This window comes from Coccinella septempunctata, chromosome 5, assembly GCF_907165205.1.
Source record: "Coccinella septempunctata chromosome 5, icCocSept1.1, whole genome shotgun sequence".
NCBI lineage: Eukaryota > Metazoa > Arthropoda > Insecta > Coleoptera > Coccinellidae > Coccinella > Coccinella septempunctata.
The window spans coordinates 37,079,275-37,101,978 of NC_058193.1; the positions used below are offsets into that span (position 1 = coordinate 37,079,275).

Consider the following 22,704-nt stretch of genomic DNA (forward strand, 5'->3'; position numbering starts at 1 on the left):
GATTTAGCATTGTTTTTATCGTTGAATATATTTGTGAAATGGACTTTCAAGAGTTAAGACTACTAATATATGGTTCACCTCAGACGAGCTGTCTATCTGAAGAAGGAATCACATCAAAAACGATGAAAAGAAGAAGATTATTCTTTGTTTTCCACTAGAGAAGTAGTGACTTCTTAAAGAGTCCAGAAAGTCTTCTAGAGTATGCTTTTAAAGCTGAATATGTCAACTTTCTAAATAACTCAAACAATATTAAAGCGCTTCGCTAATAGAAGACCATATTCAGTAGTACACTTGAAGCTTCGCATCCCTATTCAAACGCCCCGTATAAAAATATACAAGCTCAATCTACCTTTGATGAAGAAGCTGATGTTGTGATATCGGCGTATAAAGCTCTACTTAGTTGAAGTCGTGTACATTATTTCACCGACTCCATAAGGAACAACAACCTTCTATTGACGATTTAAACAATCCTCAAATGAGAAAAATCAAACATTCGTGATTCGAGCCATCTCCACTTTCTAGATCGACCTTTCAACCTGCTGGAGATGCGAACTTTCGTGCCTCTGCGGAAACAAGCTGAAGATGCCGCCAACATAACTTCCTGGAGGCTACCACCAATTGATTCAGCAGATTCCAGGTGATGGTGCAAGACCGTGCTTCTCATAACAATAATTAGTGGCGTCCCGACCATTATTTGTTTAACGTTTACGTGGTTTATTGGGTATATAGTTGAATTTCCTCGATCACGTAAATATAGTATGCCCCCTCTGGATTATCGTCGATTTCTACTCAGAATACAAGACAAGGAGAAATTTCAAAGTATAAGGCATGGAATTAGTCATGCCTTAATTTGTGCTTTGTAGCACATTTAAAAGAAACCCCCTGTATCTTATCAGAGATGTATGTTATTTTACACAAAACTCTAGATAAATTCTAAAACTTTGAGGATATAGGCAATTCCATTTCCAAAGAAAATATATACATTGAATTGAAATATTACATTACATTTTTTTTTCACATTTAAATCCCAGATCCTATTCCATTCCTTGAATACGACATCTATCAATTTACCTGTGTACTAAAACTTTCGTGAATGAAGTGGCCAAGATTGCCTTTTGAAAAAGAGTTTTGCCTCTTTGGTTTTGCTCATCCAAGAATGTCAGATTTGTTCTATGATTGACCTTTTTAATGTCACTGTCATAAGGGACAAACATCAAATTACTTAGTTTTTTGAGGAATTTGAAAAATTCAAGTTATTCAGTAAGCAAATAATCGATAAATTATTCGGAGTATAATTGTTCACTCGATTATTCAGTTATTATATTGGTACGTGATCAGACATTGGGTTCAACGCTTATATAACTTACAATTTGCTGTTTTTAACCTCTTAGGGCAAAATAGTCTGAATGGGCAACACAGTGGCCTGTGCTGAAATAGCAGCAAATAACATCACCAATCCATCTGCTGTTGAAGAAATATTGAGGAATAATGCATCTGAACCCAAACTACCACCCGGCCATCCTCCCATTGCACATTACGCTAAAGAAATACCAAAGGAATGTCCTATGCACCAAGAGGCAAAACCTGAACAATATGCTCGAGAAAGATGTCCCATAGATCATAACAATAAGGAAGAAATAAATCCACTCAATATGGTAAATATAATTCTAATGACCTTTTACTTATAGATAGAAGATAGTGATTTGCACCCGAACAAACAAGAACTCAATGTTTGTGAACAAGTGGAAGATAAATCACAGAGTATAGATCAAGAGGTCGAAAATGAACCTTCTGATCTGGCTGATCAAGATGACATTGATTGCAATGAAGAATCACCACCATCAAGCGCCAGAAATGAATACATTATAGATGATGAAACATTTCTATATCATATCCCCAGCGACTATTAAAATATTGCATTTATGATACATGTTGCTCCAGAATTTCAAATATATGGTTATTGTTAGGGTTGATTTCCTTATTTATTTCTTCATTTATAGAAAGATGAGATTATGATGGTTTGAACTAGAATGTAAAAATATTTTAGATGGGTCCAGCAAATCAAAAACCATCTCCAGGACAACCGTTTCCACTTCCAGTTGAACGTGAAGTTTCCACAATTCCTAAAGCTATAGTGAAGGAGGGTGAGAGTCCATTTTGGGTTTATCCAAGTCAACAGGTTAGTTGCTTCCTGATTTTCTCGAATCGGCTTTAAGTTATTCAACTCTTTTGTTCGATTTATCGCTTCCTTATGACATGCTTTCAATATAAGACTTTTTATAGATGTTCTGGAATGCTATGCTGAGAAAAGGATGGAGATGGAAGGAGGAAGATATACAGCCAAAAGATATGGCAGATATTATAAAAATTCATAATGCCAATAATGAGCAAGCATGGCTAGAAGTGTTAAAATGGGAAGCACTTCATGCTAAGGAATGTGGAAATCCAAAGTAAGCATATTTGGTTACAATAATTGAAGTGTTGGAATTTCTGACAGGACTGATAAGTTTCATCATTCTCACCTTGTTGTTTCATATTGAAATATTTTTTTAATTTTTTTGCTTCTTAATTGAATGCTTTCAAAAGTTTACCTTAGAATCAAGCAGTATGAGTATGAAGTGTATATGAGCGTGTCACCTGATACATTTTAAATGTATAAAAGCTCTTATAGATGTGATCCTTACATCAAATCGATAAATCATTTTATAGACAAATAGGAGAAAAACAAAACTGATTTAATTTATGGTTCTTGCTAACAAACTGACATACTTTCAGACTCAAAAGTTTTGGAGGAAAGGCAACAAATTATAGCCCAAGGGCGAGGATAAGGTGGTTGATGGGTTATGAACTCCCATTCGATAGACATGATTGGATAGTAGACAGATGTGGAAAAGAAGTTAGATATGTTATCGATTACTACGATGGAGGAGCATTAGATAATAGCTATAAATTTGCTTTGTTGGATGTGAGACCAGCAATGGACAGGTGCGTTTCAGATCATAACTGTGGAATTGAATCTTCATGATGGAATGTACATAACCCCAATAGGAATGGTTTCAATTTTCATCATTGATGTGAATTATTCAACTATTTTTAACTGGTTCCTTGTTTGTATTATAAATATGTTCCATTCTCTTTACTGTCGTCAATAGTTTTGGCTAACATTTCTATTTTTCAGCGTTGACAATGTATGGGACAGAATGAGGGTAGCATGGTGGAGATGGATGTACAGCAATGAGTAGAGTTTCGATTAGTTGCAGTATTGTTAATTATTATGTAAGATGAAAGTTAACTTATTGTAAAGTATCATATAAAGCACTCGTTCTAATCGACTTCACCTATTTTTACTGTAACTTTCTTCCTGAAATCCATTTAAATGAATGGTAATATGTTCAATTCATATTATCACATAGAATGTATAGCAATTAGATTTATAATCATAATAATCATGGCTGAAGTATCGAAGGTATCTAGTTTCAATGGAAACTGCACTCACCAAGATATCAATTTGTAGGTTTTCTAACCTCAAACGTAAACAAACAAAATCAGCCATATCAAAGTTCCGATCGATGTCGCAAACTTCAGATGATCAAGATATCTACCTTACCGAACGTCACTTGTCACGCACACCCTTCAACACGCGAATTTGACAGACCGATCCCGATCTAGCGGACCAAATCTTATAATTTTTGCAGAAAGTCGGACCAATAAAACATATTCCACAATCGTAGTAATATTTTTATACTTCCTTATAATCTAACAGTGGATTCTGTGTTGTGCTGTAAACGTATCATTCGTTAGGTTGCGGAATTTGTGTGAATTGGCCATCTGACGTTTCGCCATTATACGGAACCACTTGTTAACACAGCTGAATTATTATTTATTTGATGCACAGTTTTTACTAACATTCTTTGATTACGGGTTCATTGCTTTGTCTAACATTTAACTAGTGCTGTTCTTATAAGAACTTCTCTAATTACAAGTGATAGCAGCATAGAATGCTAGGGTAAGTGTTGATACCGTAGCGTAGAGGACGTTATTTTCTGCTAATTGGTGAAATTATAGTCGATTTTTGTAGATTTGATTGATTGACAGGTGTCGTCTAAATAGGCTCTATTTCCTGCCGGTATGTTCCCCTCTAATAAATTGGTCTAGTCGAACATCAACACTTCGTTTATATTCTGTCTATCCAATGCACATTGTTTATTTTTTTTTGTTTGGAAATGTTTGATAATTATTAAGTAGGTTTTTGAATCTCTGGTTCCAAGCTATGAAATAGCGACTAATAGGGAAGAAGCAAAAGCCTCATAATACTTTACTTTCGGTCGTTTATTACTATGAGATTGTTATTTACCGGCCAGTTCTTATCCTGTTTGAAATCTCCCTTCAAAACCACAGATATCTTTTTTGTCTTTTCATTAATTATAAGTCTTAATACGTGATAAAAAGATGCTGAAGTTGTAGATCATCTTTCCTATTAGAAATTTGGCCATGTGCTTTTTCCGATATCTTGCTTTGCATGGCTGTATACGCGGCTTTTTTGGATTGATTGGACTTGCCGTCCAATAAAAATATGCTTCCTATTTAATTCAAATCTTGTTTGTCAAATTGGAAAAAACACTGTTCGAAAGAAACCTCACGTCAATCTAGTTCTGTGATGATGTATCATTGTGGTGAAACCAAAGAGTAATTATTTTTGTTTTCGTAACCGTTTTATGTAACATATGTTAGGTTATGATAATCATAGACTACACTACTCTATGATGATAATCCATGGAACTTGGTTTCTGTCCATAGATTAGAGACTTTAATCTATGTTTCTGTCGATTTGAACTGAGTAATGAATTTCAGTAGGAACAAAAATTATTTTATACCCATATTTATGTTGTGTACCTTCATCAAAGCCAATGGATGCAAAAAAATTCATTTACGTATTTTTCGCTGGAGATAAATCGAACATTTTCACCTTCAATAATTTCCATAGTCCCCACGCTTAAAAATGATAATTTTCCTTTGTGTTCCACCCGATTCCTTTTATACCCTGATCTGTATCCTTCTGGCTAGAAATATTATTGTTTTATTCCTCAAGCGCCTTCATCTTTCACCGGCAAAGGTACATTTAACTTTTATTCCTGCTCTCGGGGAAAAATACGCTTCCTCCAGGTCAAAGTTTCAATATTTCAGTGTGTCGCAGAGCGGAGATCAAAAGCCCCTTTGTCTCGCGAACGGCTGATGTCATGCAGCGGGGTTTTTGAATTCGAAAAGTGTTGTTGGGCGTGTTTTTTTTCACAATGGAGGAACTGGATCGGCTCCATCCGATTCCGCCTTATGGACCATCATATCGCAATGGGAATTATTGAAAGGTACTCAGTTTTTATTCGCTTCTCGAAACGGAAAAAGATGGATCTAATTATGCTGCAAAGGGGAATTTCGAAAAAGCTCGCTTTCGGATGTATTGCATAAATAATGATCGAAATGTGTGTCTCGATGGTTTGGAAATGTGGAGGTTAGGAGTTGAGCCACGAATGCTATGATGCCGAAGTTTTTCTTGACGTGAATACGTCTTTAACTCTGTGCCTCTGGTTGGAGCAATCCAGAAAACTGATGCTGATGAAATCTAGTGATATATTTTTTCTTGCATCTTCATAGCCTCCAGATTGACATGGTCCTTACATCGAATGTCTTACAAAAAATAAATATTTCAATCAAAACTGCCTAAGTAATTTCTCATTCAGTAAAAGTTATTGAATCAATTTGTGTTTTATCTTCAGAAAAAACCCAATTTCCTCTTGAAATATGAATATGTACAATTTACAGAATGGAGGAACTTGCCTATCACGTAATTATTCAACAGAGTTTAATAAGACAAGAGAAAAAGACCTTAAGAACACCAGAAACTGCGTGGACCCCTCGTAATTTTCCATTTATTATTTGTCGGGGAATTAAGAAATGACAAACAAATTCTCAAAATGCACCGGCGACCTTCCCAGTCCCCGAGAGCGATAATTACGCAGTAATAACATCACTAATTTGCAAAGAAATTAAAAACGAAAGGGGTGGAAATGGAACTTTATAATTCCCCGACCATATATTTCAAAAGAAGATGTACCGCATAAATTCGAGGTTGATCTTAATGAGCTCGTTATAAGACGACATTTTTAATGCCGTTGTAATTTTCGTTACCAGGGGGATTTAGGCCTTTCTCGATCTTTTTCAGCCGACTCGCTGAAAAGAAGAACATTTTTCGCTCAGTTTGTTCTCACGTCGAGGTCACCTCTCCCACACTATATGTATATATTTAGCACATTAATTAGACTAGTAGTAGTCAGGAGATTTGTCTGCACTGTCAGATTTAACTATATCGACAGATTTACCTTGTCCGTATAGATTATCGTTTATAAATTCACTCACCCCTGGCAGGACCACAGATTTTCAAAAATTCCATCGATGACGTTTCTCTATGATTCTATGAGATTGAAGGTTATATTATGTCAACCGTGTCTGTGGTTCATCATGGTTTCCAACTGTAGGATATTCAACATAGACATAGAGATGTCTCTATGTCTATGATATTCAATAATATGACAAGATGATCAAATTTTTTCGATTTTATCGCGGAAATACTATAAAATAACCGGCTTTTTCCCTATCAACAACTCTATATGTATTAATCTTTGCTTCCTAGCCAGAACACTCGGAAATATCATTTGTTATTCAAGATCTGGCACAGTCAGTTATCGATGGTACGCCTTATTTCCGAATCAAGCCGCGAAAAGGTTATTGAGGCGGGTAATAAAAATTCAAATTCTCGGATTTACATTTTAAATGCTTCTTTCTCATACACGTCGGGCGTGCATCCATGCGTAACTTAAAATCGACTGCTCGCTACTTTTCACATAATAAAGCCACCGTTATACTTGAGAAAATATTCATGAAATCTGAAAAATCCATTCTGATCCACCGCTGATGGGGCGCTTAAGGATATTATTTATCGAGGGCGCTATAATCCAGGATCGAAGTTTGCCTCCTTTGTTTCGTCTTATTGTCTCAGGAATTCAACGAGAAATTGTTAGGAAAACCATTTTTTTATTTGGATTATTCTACACCTCTACTCTCTGATTAAGGCATAGAATACCTTGTGGAAGACTGTATCTGGAACATAGAGTCTATGTCTATGATCTGGAACGTCTATGGTAACGAGAATCGTATGACATTCAATAATTTCGCCAATTATAAATTCGTATTTCGCCAGATTAAACTATTGCCCGCAATACCAGCAGATGGGACGGAACAAAGCGTAATATAATCAAAATATACAACGGTGGCACGCTGTAAGCCACTCGATACATATTCAGTTTAATTTAACATAATGTCACGCAGATTAAACATACCCAAATATTATGAAGAATCCGCTGTGCGTTAATCAACAAACGGCCGTTCAATTTCAAACTGGGCATAATTTAAAATTAGTCGTCGCGATTCCAAATCATAAAAAGGGCCCTCCGAATCAAAACGCCGATACCCCAACGGCCGTAAATTCATTCGAAACTAATTATCAGATCGCGAATGAAATTCGAAACTTATTGATATTTCATAATTTAATTTGCAGATCGGTCGGAAGTTGGAAATGAAACCGCCGCCGGGTTTGAGTTCTGAATTATTCAGGTATTAATCAAAATATTCAGTTTCGGAGCTCCTACGGAATTACTGGGAGAACTATGTATTAATTTCGGACTGCGATGATGGGGGTTATTAGTTGCGTGTTTATTTTTGTTTGCGATTTCTCCCGTGACATGTCATTGGTCGTGTTGGCGACGTGGCATGGAGTTTGCCGGCTAGAGCTAGGCGGTTTTCACTGAACTATGATAAAGATGAAACGGACACAGCAATAAACACTTGTATGTATGAGTTCAGTGGGTTGGACTCGATTAGGGTCTAGTCTTTGACGTGACTATACAGGGTGAATCTCGTAATTCCTACGGCAAATTCAGAAACACTTTGATCCTTTGCCAATTCCTGCAGTAGGCATTTCAGAGGAATTTTGGCCTTTCATCTAGCTTTTTGTAAGAATCGAGACTTAAGAATTCAGAAGGTTATTTTTGTAGTAGTGCAATACTCTGGAAATATACATGGTGAGTCTTTGACTTCTACATCCATGTGGTCAAAAAACACTTCTTGCAGATACAGACTATTGAAAATCCATAAATAAATATAATTTTGAGTTATATGCAGGTATCTCAAAAGATTTCATCTAATTTCCAGAGTACCCACCTATAGTCCACCCTATATCTCCAAATTTCTTCACTATGACCATTTTATACCATGGAAATACCAGAAACTCAACTCGTAGAAGCAAGTTGAACGCTTACGAATGAATATTTGACTATTTCAGAAAATACTTGAATGGTTACAGGGTTGATTTTTGAGGCCAAAAGAAAAACTTTTTTTCTTTGCCATTTTTTCCGAATCCGCTCGGTTTGAAAGAAACGAAATGTTAAAAACAATTTTTAGTTCTATCTCACAAACGGTTTGATCGAATGTAATGAATTTCGGAATATAGTTTTTCAGTTATTTGATGAATCTTTTTCGAACACAAGATATCACCCACGTCTTCCAGTTTTCTCATTATGACCATAAAGTACCATAACAATACCAAAAATTCAAAAAACCCAACTCTTGAAAATAAGTTGGACGCTATCTTATGAATATTTGAACGTTTTATAAAATAAAAGTGTTCATATTTTCTCGTATAATGCGTAATTCGATGTTCTAAAATTGAAAAGCATCTGTGAAAGTTGAAAAATTGGGTACTTTGGCTGAATGCAACTCTATTTAAGATCCACAGATGTGTAGCGTGACAGATTTGGCTAGTTATTTCTAAGGAATTTTGATTTTTCATGGGAGGCACAGCTCATTTCTTTATCAAGGCTGAATCGAATAAAATGGTATAGGAAAAAAGTGTTTCTTTTGACCTTAAGAATATACTGTTGAAATATTTGTACGAGTCAAAGACTCACCCCGTATATCCTAGTCTAATACGCCGATTTGACATTCAAAAATGAAAAAATCTGTGAAATGTGGCTGAATGCAACTCTGTAAAAGATTCACAATGTGTAGTTTCATGGATACACAGCTTGTTATTCTGGAGGGTGGCACAGCTCATTATGAAAATCTACTGTTGAAATATATGTATACAAGTCAAAGACTCACTTCGTTATGATAACGAAATACGTGTAGTGTTATAAAGAACTGATCATAGAGAAATTCTTAGTTCAATTATGGATTTTCATCATTCAATTCAATATAAACACCCGTTCGTGTAACCAATAAGGTGACAGTGTGCTTCGCTTTCTCCGCTCGTTTCTGGTTGAAAAAATATCGACTATTCATTACTTCCAGTTTCAAATTCGAATGGCACTCATTCATTCGATATAGAATTGAATACCAGCACGAAAATACGAATTAGACCTGATGCTCCAAAAAGGGCATTTTGTTATCGTTCGATTATTATTAGCGCAACGAACGCCCACATCAAATTCATTTGTGTAATTAATTTATCGAACGAGGTGATTAATAATTCGGTCCTGCCCGGGGAAACTGCGCCTAATGAACCTTGAATGGTATAATAAACCGATTACGAAACGGGTAGTGTGGTGGATGGAGGCCAAATGGGGACAAGATAACCGTATGAATGCAATTGTTCCCCTTGGTGGTTTCCAGAGCCGACTACATCGTTGCCATCTTGTACAGAAAATGTAGAAGCTCGAGAGATTGGAAATATGTCAAAAATCCAAGTTGAATTGAAATAGTTTATTGTCAACAAATTGGCGAATGCGCCGGTGCAAGTTCAAAATTCAATAGATATGGAAAAGACTGAATTCAGTCAGAGGTAGCGATATCCTAAGCTTATAATTGCTACCATAGATTCCTGGTGCTCTCAGGAGACTAAAAACTCATTATAAACGAGCCAGTAGCACTCTGCATAAGTATTCTTAGGAGTTATGGTCAAGACTTCTATTTAGACCTATACTTCATTCACTTTTATTTTAGCAGTCGGTTGGCCATGGAAATTTGACACATTTCACTCTGTATAGTACGAATGTGGGGTTATGAAGCTTGTCAAAACATTTTTGGGTTTTAAATCAACGCTATGTTGCCCGTTCTACGTAAAAGTTTCTGTTATTACGTATTTTATCACAATATCGAATCTCTTCGGAAAATATGTGACGAACATAATTGAAGTTTATACAAACTGATTGAAGGCATACCAAATCCAGTTATTTGCGTGGAAAATACAAGAGATCAGTATAATATCATAATATGCACTAGCTTGAGGAGAGTTAATGTTCGTTATCTTCTTTGGCGTAGGTACATCATTTGTAGATTTCAAAAATATTAACCCGAAGATGAAATGCATATGATGCAGTGGTTGGGAATGGGTATCTCCCGAAGGCATAAACAGATAATTACAAGAATGTTAAATTCTTCAACCAAAAATAATCTTGCATCAATATAAGTAAAAGGAATTTAAGGAAGTTTCAAGTTAAGATGAACTTCACCTTTGAATAAAAATTTCACATGATTAAACCAATAACACGGCAACTTGCGCGTATTTTTGGCTATTCATCTTAATACGTTGATGTAATAATAATAATTAGGTATTTATTAGTACCTTAAGACATTAACAATGTATAGGACAAGTCAAATGAAAAGTAGAAAAATTAATTTTCTGTAACTTATTCTACGATGACATTAATCGAAAATCCTGTAGTAAACTTTTCGCATTGATTCACTCAAACATAAAATTCTCAAATGCCACCACTTTTTTGGGTCTCCCAATAGAAGGAAATTCTTTGTCATCCTCTTCATTCACAATCTTTCTGATTGTGGAAATATCCAGCTGAAATATAAGTCGTTTAGATTCAGATGAAACATTATATAAATTCTCTTACATTGAATATGTTCGCTACCGTCTGACGTATTGTGGATTTTAGAATATCAGGGTATAAGTATTTGAATGAGCGGACCTGAATTCTAAATAGCACTTCCTGAAACCCTGTCTCTTTTTTCAATCACTTTCGGCATTTTCGTAATAAAAATTGATATAAGTTGTGGCAACGGCGTTATGACATTAACGACATTTCATGAGTGCCAACCTAACTTCGTTCTAGTTACAAAAACTTGAGCAAATTATTTCATGGCCAACCGACTGCTAAAATAAATTTGAATGAAGTATAAGATCTGAGGAACAAATTGGGATGATCTTCCTTCATGTATTATAAGATCGCCTAGCAGCACAATTTTTCTCACAATCTAGTATGCTCTGTTTAAGGTCGACACAGCCTCACTCTCCAAAGAGGGGAGGAGATAGATAAAGAAGGTCTTCGAAGGCCACTCTTGGTCCGAGTACAGCACTGGAAGTGCCATTGCTACCTTACTCAGTGTGTTACCAGGGACAAATTTTAATAAATTTGCTTTTCCATTAACTGTTTATCTAAGATTACAGCTAGTTATTGTTTGACTTGGATTCGAATTAGAGGTTTGCAATCTATGAAAGAAAAAAAAAGACATTTTGCTTAAAATCAAGGTACCATTTGTTTTTCCATGCATAACCTGAATACAGTTGAGACACTGTATACTAGATTCTAAAATAATTATGAGTTTTCCATTCTTCGTTGAATAATACAAATCAAATTTCAAGGGAGCTGAGAATTAGTCTTCAGGGGAACTTTCAAAATACGTAATTGACCAGTTTTCTCTGTTACACAAATGTTTTCACGAGAGAAACCCATAGGACCCCAGTGAGAATTTCAACCATCTGATCAGGCTCGATTTTTATCGGAAAATGCAAATTGGGCAGGTAGGACGCAGTGTTGCAGCAAGAAAATCTACGACAGGCTACGGTAACGGTGTTTTTCCCGCTTAGCTGTTAATTTTCCGCTTTGCCGAGCTGAAGGTCTATGGTTGGTCAGCAGATATTAATATTCCGATCACGCGTTTACACTGAAGGGCCGCCGATGCAATTTTCAAACGGTTCGAAAATTCATTTTCCGTCCCTTACTGCAGAGCCGTTTAATCCGCGACCTGTTAATGACCCTTTGATTGGAGCTTAAGGTGGCTCTGTGCGAAAATCGAATTTCACGTGATCTTTTGGATCAATATTCAATTGTGACAGGTGGAGATCCTACTATTTGTCTAGCAAAAAACATTGAGTTCTTGAACAGCGTACTTGGCTTGGTGGTTAAAGCGTCGGCTTTGCAATCACAAGGAACTGAGTTGGATTCCGGGCAAGAGGAGAAATTTTCAAGTCGATACGGGAATTCACCCCGTGCCCGCCTGTCATTGTCAACTGTTGGGTTAAAATTAACAGTACTGTGCCTCAGGTGTCTTAAAGACACAGTAACTTCAGTAATAAAGCCTACACAGAGCACAACTGGTTCTCCGAACTCGTACAAGCTCACGGAGCTTCGAGGGGTTCTCGGTATCTACGGAGAATCACCATAATATGATATGAAGAGGGGAATTGACAAATTTAGGCAGAAAATGTGAATTGGTTGAGTGGAAGATTCAGTATTCTGGACGTCCTATTAGCGATTGCATGCTACGGAGGCGATTCTTTCGAATGTCACGCGTGTGCATCTGCTCCAACGCCACCCCTTCGCCCGATGCGTCACGGCGCGCCTCACGTCCGTCAAAAACGGGACGGGAAAGGACGTGCGACGACGCCGTTCGTCGGTACGCTGCAATTTCCCTCGCCGGAAACAATCAGCCGAGGGCGCGATAACGGATTAATATTTTTGACGGCACATATTGGACATGCATATTCGATTAGGACATACGGACCGAGGGCTCGTCTCTAATTGGACATTCATGAAATTATTCGACGTTAATGCGTCTCTGCCAGATCCCGTAGTCCGGGGCCGCTTTTATTGGCGGAAGTCGATTTGCGTAACTCCGGGTTTTTGCTGGATTGACGTAGGGGGCGCGATAATTTTGCCGGACAATTTTTCGGCAGGTATGGGACGGCATGTTAGCGTTACGTGAATAATTAAATTTATTCGAATCGTTGCCGTGACCCAACGTGGAATTTTGTTACTATAATATGTAGAGTCAATATTCAACTCGTTGGACCAAAGTCACAACCTTGGATTTTCAGTAGTGATATTCTATTGACGAGATAAGAACAAAATTTTCTTGGCCTCAAGTCAACAGAACGTACGCGCGTAGAAAAACAGATCCCTGTGATGTATCCACTACTGGTCTAGAACTCTCCTTGTTTATCTACTTACCGCCATTCCAAGTGGTGCCAATGTTTTTGTATCGAATGTTTTCAAGTCTTTTGTGGCATTTAAAGATCTGACGATTGTTGCCGAGGTTGATGGACAGCCATTCCCTATTCCTAATGCTTTTCGAAATTTTCCACACCGATTTGGCACAGATCAGTCAGTTATCATGTATTCAAACATAAACGAACACGTGTCATACCCTTCACAATACCTCGTTGCATGGTGCCAGCATTCAGTTAGCGTCATTGAAACATTAGTTTTATGCAAATTCGTATGTAATTTCGGATAAATCGATTTCAACTCGGCATTCAACCCCAAATCCAATTGATATCCCTTCGGTTCATCAGTATCACCCGTCGGTCGAATACACTGTATACCATAATCAGTGAAACAGACACAATCTGAGTCTGTATTACCGCACGTCGTATTAGTCGCTCTAATGCCCCATTGTCATTTGCATGAATCTGCAGATACCGCATCATATATCCATAATTGATCGAATCAATCGGAATCGGTTGGTTTCCTGGACATTGGGGGGCCTTGGACCAAGGTGTCTAATCAGAGCGGGCCTAAGTAAAAGTATATGTTTTATACTTACACCCAACAAAAATGTGTGACGATATTTTACTAGAATTACGTTAACACATTTTGAAGATAATCAGTCCTTTTGTTGCTCAGATCTGCTAACAACTAACCCTAAGATGCGAAAAGAATGTTTCACGTTATCTAAATATTGTAATTTTCAACCTACGCATTCGCCATTTTGTAAAAAAGTTATTGCATGTAAAATAAAGTGGCTTTTTCTGGAATCGCCTTGAATAAACCTCGTAACTTCATATGCTGTATGTTACTTACCGGAAGCGAGAGTTCTCATTATGATAAACAGCTAATTACTCCATAATACCCATAACTTGGATTGGATGCCAACTTAGGAACAACTAAGATTGATATAACATCCTTGTCAGGTGTCAAAAACAGATCCACACGGAGTTACCAACTTGAAACAACTTCAGGATGCAGCCTCCTCGTCTTCTTCAGATGATTTTTTCTTGGAGAACGACTCTGAAATTGTTATTAAGCTAATATCTGTTGCTTTCAAGATAGCTTCAACCCTCATTTTTCGTTGTCTTAAAAGTATAAAAATTAGGCTCTTATTCGAGAAATATCCTACTGACAGATCCCAATATCTCTTCTGGGAAAGATTGGAGCACTCAGTGGCTCAACTATCAAAAGTTATGAGCCTCGCAAATACGTACCAATCAAATTGAAGCTGGGTTTTAAATTTTCTCCTATTTTAATTCATAGGTTTATTGGAGGCACGAGAAAGCTGCAATTTTTACCGTTTACGAGGATGTATTGAAATCTAGCTAGCCTAGACCAGTTCCATGAATGAAAAAAATATTGCGTAACCAAAGCAACGAACAATAACTCATTAGAAGTGTCAGTGTGAAGTTTGAAGTCCAAAAAGTAAACCGGAGTTACGCAATAAATCAAAAGAAAGAAAATGTCCACCGAAATTGTGAAAATCGGAATCATCAAGTATCGAGTATCGAGCCATCATCAAGTATCCGTATTTAAAAGGGTTAAGAGGTAAGCAGATTTACGAAGATATGCTTAAACCTTTGGTGATCAACGTCCCTCGTATGCGACCGTGAAAAATTGGACTGCAAGCTTCAAAAGAGGTAAATTTTCCATTGAAGATGATGACCGATCGGGAAGGCCAGTTTCTGTGTCAGTCCCCGAAAATATCGATGCAGTTCATGACATGATCTTATCAGACCGTCGAATTGGGCTAAAACAGATATCTGAAGCACTGAATATTTCATACGAACGCGTTCATCACATAGTTCACGTCAATTTGGACATAAGAAAAATTGCTTCAAAATGGATCCCCAAATGTTTGAATGTTGACCAAAAGCGTTCAAGGGTAGAAGCATCGCGTTCGATCTGTGCTCGATTTGAAAACGATGTAGACTTCTTAAACAGAATTGTTACTATGGATGAGACTTGGGTACATTTCTTCGATCCAGAAACAAAGCAAAAATCGATGGAATGGCGACACTCTAGTTCTCCAAGATCTTAGAAGTTTCGTGTCCAAAAATCTGCTGGAAAAGTTCTCGCTTCAGTTTTTTGGGATTGCCATGGAGTAATCATGATTGATTTTTTGGATAAGGTAGAACAATAACCGGAAATTACTATTCGACATTACTGACCACTCTACGGGAAAAAATTGAAGAGAAAAGATGCGGAAAGCTATCCAAAGGTGTTTTGTTTTTGCAGGACAACGACCCTGCACACAAATCTTATGTTGCCATGTAAAAAATTCGTGATTTAGAGTTTGAGTTACTAGAACAACCCCCTTATTCACCAGATTTGGCTCCATCCGACTATCATCTCTTTATTCAACTGAAAAAAAGTTTAAAAGGTCGTAAATTTTCTTCCAACGAGGTGGTAATGAAAGCTGTGGAGGTCTGGTTTGCAGAGCAAGAAGAAACATTTTTTTTGAAAGGTCTAGAGATGTTGCAGGTTCGCTGTAATAAATGTATCCAATCAAGAGGAGAATATGTTGAGTAATGAAATATTTTTACATTGAAATGCTGTTTGGTTTTATAGTAGGCTAAGAATTTTTCAATATATCCTCGTATATTGGAAATAGCGAAACAGATCGGTATTTTTCGAGCTTGTTCAAAACCTCCCTCCACCATTCCCGTCCGAAGATGCACTGATTGGCGAAATATAGAAAACGAACGAACTCGTCGACGTTCCTATTTACCAACAAAAAAATCCACTCCCCCAATCATAATTCCATATCGGCAAACCCTTTTGCTCGCTTTCAATCCCGTCATCCACTCAGCCACTTGAGTCTCTCGCTAACTTAATGAACTGATTTAATTTTTATAAGCGCTCATCGGTCCCCCAGAACCGCCCCTACACGCTAAATCGAATCACAGCACATGGGTACGGAATTGAATTCCTGAATTTTGAGAATTCCTTTTAATACGCCAGCTCCCCCAGTCCTCGATTTTTCGGAGATACCTGCGGGCTTTTTATCAATTAGACCGTCGAAATTTCGGATACGCGAATTCCGGCAGGATTTTTGAAGAACCGCTCCGAGTTCTGGGCTATGGGAATACTTTTTTTGCGACGCCATTGCAATCCTATACGTATATTGCGTCGTATATGGTCCGTACTTTTTTTAATATCGTTACCAGCGGACGTTATCGCTATGCATGAAGCGTAAAGTCGGTTTTTATTTGGGACTCGAAAATCAAATACCCCCTAACTATTTGGCCGTGGGTTTTACCCCATATTTACTCTGTTTTTCGTTGGACGTCGAAAATGGGATTTTGTGGAGTTATTTGTTAACGTTTTTGCGATGATTGGTCGGCCTGTAGTTGTACCGGGTGATTTGGCTGACTACCCTCATGAGAGCCCAATGATTTCGGTTTTATTTACTTCATTCAGAATTACTTTTCAATATCCAATGAGTTTTTGGCAATTGAATGGTTCAATATCTTTAATTCGCGAGTAAACGAGAATTCAGACTGAAAAAACCTTGTTATTTTTGCCTATATCGCTCAGGAGCAGCCTGACAGTCAAATTGTATAACTGTCGCAGTTCTGATTTTTTCTAGGTTCATTTCCACGAAGAAGGGGATAATCAAGCCTGGAAACTGTAACAATTGTGAGCTAGATTGAAAATGAAAGTGAATTTTTATTAAAATTTCGTATTAGGACTTGTAGAATTGGAAAAAAGTTTGATATGAGTAAGGGTCTTGTTCTGTAGGAAATTTCTATCGTTTTCAGATATTTTTAAGAATAAAGAAGTTATGACATATATTCCAAATCTACCAAATATCCAAATTTGGTTATATCTTTAAGAAAAATAAAAATATCGTGAAACGTTTTTCCCTATCTAGTCTACCAAAGGCAGCCAAAATCAAGCCATTTGGGATGATCTGAACATATCAAATCAGTCCTATACGGTGGGGATTATTGTTCAGGAATGAAATTCTAGAATAAAATGAGAAAAACCCTGAAACTTTCGCAGTTTATGTTCGATGACATGTAGATGCCTAAAAAAGGCAGAAAGAAGCCTTCAATTTACAGCCCTGAACAACGGACTGGGTACGGTGTTATAGCGCAAGAAAATACCAAAGGCTACGTTGCATGATATAGGGCTGTGGAATTTCGCCAAGTTCCAAGTTTTCCCTTCTGGAGTTCCAGCGCTAAAGTAGCTACATTGTTCTAATAAAACTGCAAGAAACGATATAAAGTTCTTATACCTTTCTCCTCTTGCAATCTTAATAACCGCAGTTTCCCAAGTCAAGTACCTCGAATTATTAGCAAAATTAGAAAACGGGTCTCGGTGTGGCTGCCGTTGGGGCTAGGGGGGGTTGGTTGGAGGGAGTCGCTTTTGTTTTTGTCGTCGCTGTTTGCGAAAAGTTTGTCTCAGCCGAACTGACACAGGAACAGAGGAAATGCACTATTGTTTTTGAACGTTCACGAACGTTTCGTCCATATTTTTATTCAGATCGTTGCCGCATTCAGATCACGATTAAGTTGAATGTACCTCTCTTGTAATATCAGTTTCTCAAACACATTGTCTCGTAGAATCCGTTCAAAGATACCGTGAAATGAACTCAAAAGAAGTAGAAAACCGCATTGATTTCAATATTCTAGCTAAACAGACGTGGTTTCAATGGGGGAAAACTCCTTTCTCATGTGATGGCCCAGTATTGATCGATTCATTATAACAAGTTTCTGTAAACGTGTGTCTTAGGGTTAGATAAGTAATCGATCAAAAGATCCACTCATCAGTGCAGTGCACATGCCTTTTCACAAACACCTATACCGATCATTAAACGTTTAAGTAGTCAAGGAAGCCAAGCAAAGTGTAATAAATCAGAATAAACCCGGAAATTCCTGAATCCACCACAAAACTTCAGTTATAAGGGACATCAAGAGAATTAAAGCGTTGATACATTCAGATCAGGTGTGTTTCCGTGAACAAATATGTGCGCAATGAGATACATTCCCTGGAATTGACCTCTTAACCACTTCATCATGGCCCCCAAATCCACCCTAGCGAATACACCAATGTTAATTCATAATTTAAACAACCATTAGCATTATTAATGCGGCTCTATCCTACTAGATGGCGCATCAACTCGTAAATTATTTACAGGGAGCCGCTAATCCGCACCAACGGTCGCCATGTTTTATATAGACAAACAGCTTTAACTCTATTGGCCTAATGGATATTTTCCGGAGAGGATTAACTATGATGTAATGAACATTAATCTTAGGAGGCTTTTCCGATTTTCTCTTCCTGGGTGGTTTGCTTACGTGTACGCAATGTCTAAGTGGGAATGGTCTGGGTGGGGGCGTTTCTTCAGGTGGAAACTCCTAGTTTTCTGCAGTAGTCGATGGCTTTTGCTGCTTTGGAATGGGCAATATCTTAGATTTCAGTTTGAGGATCCATTCGGCAAAGATTGCATCAAGTTAAGTGTCCATAAACGCTAAACCTGCCTAGACAGGTCGAGCCTACAGGCCTCTAGCTCTTACTCTATTAGACATGGTGTCAATGAGTTTATCAATGAAAGTTTTAGGAATATTTCGCCAAATGCCCTTAAAAAGCATTGTAATGCCTGCGGTGGTTCAGATAAACAGCGAATTTCCAGTTCTTATGTTCGAGAACCCAACGATATCTTACAAGCTGCTGTTCCCCTCTCAATCGCAGTTGCCTGGCGGATCTTCTTGTTTTTAAATTGAAGCCATAAAACCTATTCTGGATGGTTGGACACAAAACTATGCCATCGGTAGCTTGCCGAAAAGGACTTTGTTTACCGTATTGGCCGATCTTGTATGACGGTTGTAGCTCTAGTATTCAACCCGCCCTTCTACCTTTCTATCAAAGCATTCTGCCTCATTATTGTTACGATTTTTATCCGTCGGGAGGGAAAACTCTATTGCGCCCCAAGTCAACATTTCTGATGACCCATTAGGAAACTCTTCACAAAAAACGACATTCCAAAACGAGTTTTCCGTTAAATTATTTTACCTGTATTATTCCGAGTCCATAAACAGGGAAATAATCCGATGGAAAATTATTCGTTTGAGATGCAAATTAGGTTACTTCTCTGGACGGTCCAACGGATATAACCTGATTAAAAATTCTTTGTGACGTATTTTTTGATGCATTAAAGGTGATACAGAACGACAAGTCAAGGGGGAGAGAAATGCTCCCTTTTGAAAGAATAATGAATTTAGTGGAATATTGAAGTTTGCAGGATTATGAATTCGAATGAGGATATTACGTAGGCTGATTTCATTCTCTAGGGATCTATGGGGATTGTCGCAGAGAAGGAGTTTTTGATTACCAATAAATGATGAAAGAATTGAAAGGAGTTATACTCAGCGACATTCGTGTGAGAGCACCCTTTTTGTTGGAATAATTCAAGTTACAGAATGGAGTATAGTTTTTTCAAATAGAATCCTTGCCAGAAATGGATACCTGTCTAGGTGGTTAGTTGCTGAGAGGGAAACCACTAATCTTTGGTTTCGAGAAGAACAGAGAATAGATGCCTTGATCACTAATCTGTAAATCGAGCAAGATTAATGAAAGTGAGAATATATCTATGAGAATTCAAAGTTTAATGAGGAGATCATACGAACTGAGAGAGTCCACGATTAGCAGAGTAATCTGAGTAAACTGAGAATTTGTACAGATCCAGAGTGGGGCTGCTGCGTCGGTCAATCAGTTATTTTCGAAGTACCATAGAATTTGCGTATAGTAATACGTTGATGTTTGGAACTAGTCAGGAGCATAGACAAGACCAAGGTCGTGAAGCATATCGCTCAATTTTCACACAGGTCATTATGGGAGTTTTCACTAACTCGATAGAGATGAAATGGTTGAACGTATTGAATTTGAATATGAAATATGTGCATCAATTCTTCAGGAAATTATCCCGAAATTAATATTTCCAGCCTCTTCATGCATATTTAATTTGACTAATGACTTCAAAATCAGAGATCTCCATCATATCATGGATGGCTTATAAACGCTCCCCTGTTTTATCATAGGTTCAATATTTCGGTAACCTCGGGCAATTTTGAATAAATACGAAATTTCATTTGCTTCCTACGTTTGGCTCTGAAACGTACGTTTCTTATTTACCCCACGGTTTAATCCTTCCTTTGACAAACTCCAAAACACACACGGTTAAGCTTAGGCTCATTGATTATCATTACGAATTTCTAGATATACACGAAATGAGATACATAATTAGAAATTGGTTCGCGAGAAACGACTTTTGAAACATGAACTCATCCTTTAAAGTACCTACCCCTAATGTCTATTATCATGATTAATTGTTCAAATTGGCTCTGAGAAAAACATTTCTTATCATTGAAAAATTTGATTTTCAGGTTACTTTGAACTGAAAAGACCGGCCTTACCAACTTCATGGAGCTTACAACGTCTTTCATGAGTAAGATATTCATTCTTTCGATTCAATTCTGTAAAATAAATGTAAAACTACGTCTTTTTGAAGAACAAATAGGACGTGGTCCTCGTAATGACAGACGATACGTGTTGATTAATATCCTTAAAATGGAATGAGTTTCTTCCCCTCCATTTCTTCGAAAACTTGTTGAATGTTTGAATAATTGTTTACTTACTGTGTTTCATTTGATCCTTGCATTTTTTGTCCCATTTCTATGACTTCTACTGTGGTGTGCTACAAGCTGTCGAAATGTTTATGCACTATTTTTTAATCACTGCTCGTATTTCTATCGCATCTTGTGTGTGTCTGAATCACTCTTTTAATTTCTGTCTCTCTTTCTAGGAGTTTGAATGTTATCAGACGTTTGAAGGTGAGTATCTTTACCTCTTTTGTGTTGCATGCCTCTTTGCGATCCCATCTGTAACTGAATGTACTCACTCTTTTTTACGTTTCCCAATCTATCTTTTCTATTATCATTTGTCATCGAGATGTCGCAGATTTACCGAAAAAAAGCTTTGATAATTCATGATGATAAGTCTCAGAAGAGTACGAGGAAAAATTCGAGATCACTTACTTTCGACACTCGTATCTCCCAGAAAAATCAACCTAGATCTAAATGTGATACATATTCTAAAAGAGCAACTAAGAATTATTGTAGTAAAGCTAGAAATTTAATCGAGCTCGGTGCAACCGTTCAGTCTTTAACTAACCCCAACTTTTTGGGAATATCCCAGAAAACTCAGGGTCATTGACACACCCTTTATATTGGCGAAATGATAATTTTCAGTATAGTTTCACTTCAGCTGCCACTAGTGACCAACTTATCTAGCTCTCTTGAAGGTAGACCACCTGCGAGAGCGGCGTCATTCACTTTAGAAGATTTTGATGGTGAATCCACTCCTCCAACCCCTACACCGCTTCCACTCTAATCGAAATGGCCCATTCGGGCTTAATATCGCTTAGTGTTCTCCGTATAAATCTCCCCTTATCCAGTGAACGACACGGTGGGAGCACGTAAGTCTTTCATGGGACACTATTTCATATTTTTGGCGCAGGGGACACAGTCGCATAACTCTCCTCCTTGATGGCTGAGTGCGGCCTCTAATGTTCATCCGGAGAACCCTCCTGAATAATGCACGAGATACAATATGCAACCGGTCATTTGGGGTGCGACGAAGGGGCTTCTCGTCCAGTTGTCGAGTTGCGATGGGGTGAGTTATGGGGTTGCGAAAATATTCAAATAAAGTTTCTGGATTTGCCTACAGCGAATAAAATCCGATGTAAATGAATCAGATGGATAGATACACAGATGAACGGTAAATCTTTATGCACCTTTGACACACCTTGGATCACAGCAAGAGCCCACTTCCATACATGCCCCAGCCAATCGATTCCTTCAACGCAGATTTCAGGATAAATGAATAGTTTAGAAATCTTGCGCATCATCTTGGAAACATTGTCAGGACAAACGCAATTGGTAACTTCTGACTTGATGCAAAGAATTAGGTTAGCCCATTTTCCATTGAGACCTAGATTCATTGCCAAGGCAAGTCAAGAGTCAATGACGCAAAAGTTTAGAGTTCATCAGAATTTGAGGGGCTAGCTGTAAACTGCGTAATGACAAGAACAGCTCTGATGGAGGGCACAATAGATTTTTGGATCGCAGAACAATGAAACCCCTCGTAGATCTACAATCTAGGTTTTTGTCTCCTAAAAAAGAATTAAAGAAGTTTCTTACTAAGCGCTGAGTAGTTCTCTGATCTGCTTTGTTCTCCTCCAGTCATTCACAGATAGTGATGCCCACAAGACCAATGAGACGATACTCTACTGAAGTTTCGTCTCGTCTCGCCGATAGTCTCATCTCTAGTCTCGTCTCTCGTGGTCTTTAGTCTCGTCTCATGGTCTCTA

General features: G+C 37.7%; 2 protein-coding genes across 4 annotated transcripts in view; both read left to right on the top strand.

The window, feature by feature from the left end:
- The first annotated feature begins 1,179 nt into the window (after positions 1-1,179).
- Positions 1,180-3,332, top strand: LOC123314485 (holocytochrome c-type synthase). Its single transcript, XM_044899805.1, has 6 exons — positions 1,180-1,326; positions 1,392-1,655; positions 2,048-2,179; positions 2,284-2,450; positions 2,776-2,985; positions 3,179-3,332. The coding sequence occupies exons 2-6, from the start codon at positions 1,407-1,409 to the stop codon at positions 3,240-3,242; spliced, it is 822 nt and encodes a 273-aa protein (XP_044755740.1). The 5' UTR covers positions 1,180-1,326; positions 1,392-1,406; the 3' UTR covers positions 3,243-3,332.
- Positions 3,333-3,623: 291 nt separating this feature from the next.
- LOC123314484 (polypyrimidine tract-binding protein 1) overlaps positions 3,624-22,704 on the top strand; it is a 270,957-nt gene continuing 251,876 nt past the window's right edge. Inside the window, exons 1-3 of one of the 3 annotated variants that reach the window (XM_044899802.1) lie at positions 3,625-4,006; positions 20,720-20,781; positions 21,139-21,166. Coding sequence is in view for 2 of the 3 variants with exons in the window: in XM_044899796.1 (XP_044755731.1) it covers positions 3,999-4,006; positions 21,139-21,166 (36 nt within the window). In the remaining variant the exon portion in view is untranslated. Of the gene's footprint in view, positions 4,007-20,719; positions 20,782-21,138; positions 21,167-22,704 lie in introns of all 3 variants that reach the window. The other 2 variants (XM_044899796.1, XM_044899797.1) reach the window with 2 other exon arrangements.